General features: G+C 59.8%; 1 protein-coding gene across 1 annotated transcript; it reads right to left on the bottom strand.

Annotated features, from left to right (window-relative positions):
• Positions 1-41: 41 nt before the first annotated feature.
• On the bottom strand, positions 42-1025 carry BDW43DRAFT_317596 (uncharacterized protein; the record flags this gene model as incomplete). The annotated part of the gene is made up of 1 exon (XM_032048554.1): positions 42-1025. A coding segment is annotated over one exon (984 nt), but the record flags the coding sequence as incomplete, so codon positions are not given.
• Between the last annotated feature and the right edge of the window lie 9 nt (positions 1026-1034).

The following is a 1034-nucleotide window of genomic DNA, read 5'->3' as shown; positions in this document are numbered from 1 at the left end:
AAGGGCTGTGCCGGGCGGCTTCGCTCGAGAGCCTCGAATACATCCTTCCGGAACGCTTGCAGGCAGAGATCCACCAACAGTTGCAGGAGCAGGGCAGATCGGGGAAAGTCCTCCCGCAGGGCATGCATCCGTGTGAACACATCATGGAAGATAACGAAGTCACTGTGGACTCGGACGAGCTCGCGGTATCGACTGTGGTAGGCAGTCAAGAGATGGGGCGTGTTGAAGACCATGTGCGCCCGATGGGGCGGTCTAAACATCATGGAAGCCCAGTCGATCTTGTGCTCCGGTAGCCAGGCATACCCATAGGAGTGGAGCGCCTGCTCCATGCCCAAACCCTCATCGACCCGCTCCTGGTCAGAGCCCTCCGCGGGTGGTCGGACACGACGGTCAAGCCACAGTCCATTGCAGCGGCGGGGATGAGCTCCCTGGCCGCCATACGTGTAGAGCAGGCACCGAAGAAACATCATCATAACCCGTGTGTGCTCCCAGTGGACCAGGGTACGCGGCTGGAGGCTGTACACCATTTCAAACCCTAGGCAGAACTTGTTGATGTTCCAGCGCAGCCAGTCCAGTATAAGACCAGTCTTGTGGCAGAAGAATGGAAATCGGTGGTGTGGGAATGACCTCGGCGAGGACCGGGCAGGGGATTCATTGGGCACCGTCAGCGCCTGGCTGGCGATCCCCAGGGATTGCATCCGTTCGTCAAGGGCGACCAGAAGCGCTCCGGTAACCCGGTACTCTTCGCGGATGCCGTACGTGCGATTGCGGCAGTCGGTCAACGCGACATGGCATCGGTGCTTGGTGTGGCAGTACGCCCGCAGCAGGGCTAATGGAGAGTGGCTGACCGCGCGACCGACATGTTCCCAGGTCCGGACCAGCCCCGGATCAAGGGCCAGGGTTTCCAGGCCCGAGTTCCCAAAGACATATCGGCTTCCAGCGGCAAAGATGGCCTTTCCTGAATTATAATGCTGGCTGTACAGGTATCCTAATCTCCGCAGGCTGGACTTGCGGGAAGGTTCCATCGTGAGGCT

The sequence above is a fragment of the Aspergillus alliaceus genome, assembly GCF_009176365.1.
Source record: "Aspergillus alliaceus strain CBS 536.65 unplaced genomic scaffold BDW43scaffold_322, whole genome shotgun sequence".
NCBI classification, from domain to species: Eukaryota; Fungi; Ascomycota; class Eurotiomycetes; order Eurotiales; family Aspergillaceae; genus Aspergillus; species Aspergillus alliaceus.
Note: the sequence above shows the minus strand (reverse complement) of the source record. Positions and strands in the feature narration are given on the sequence as shown.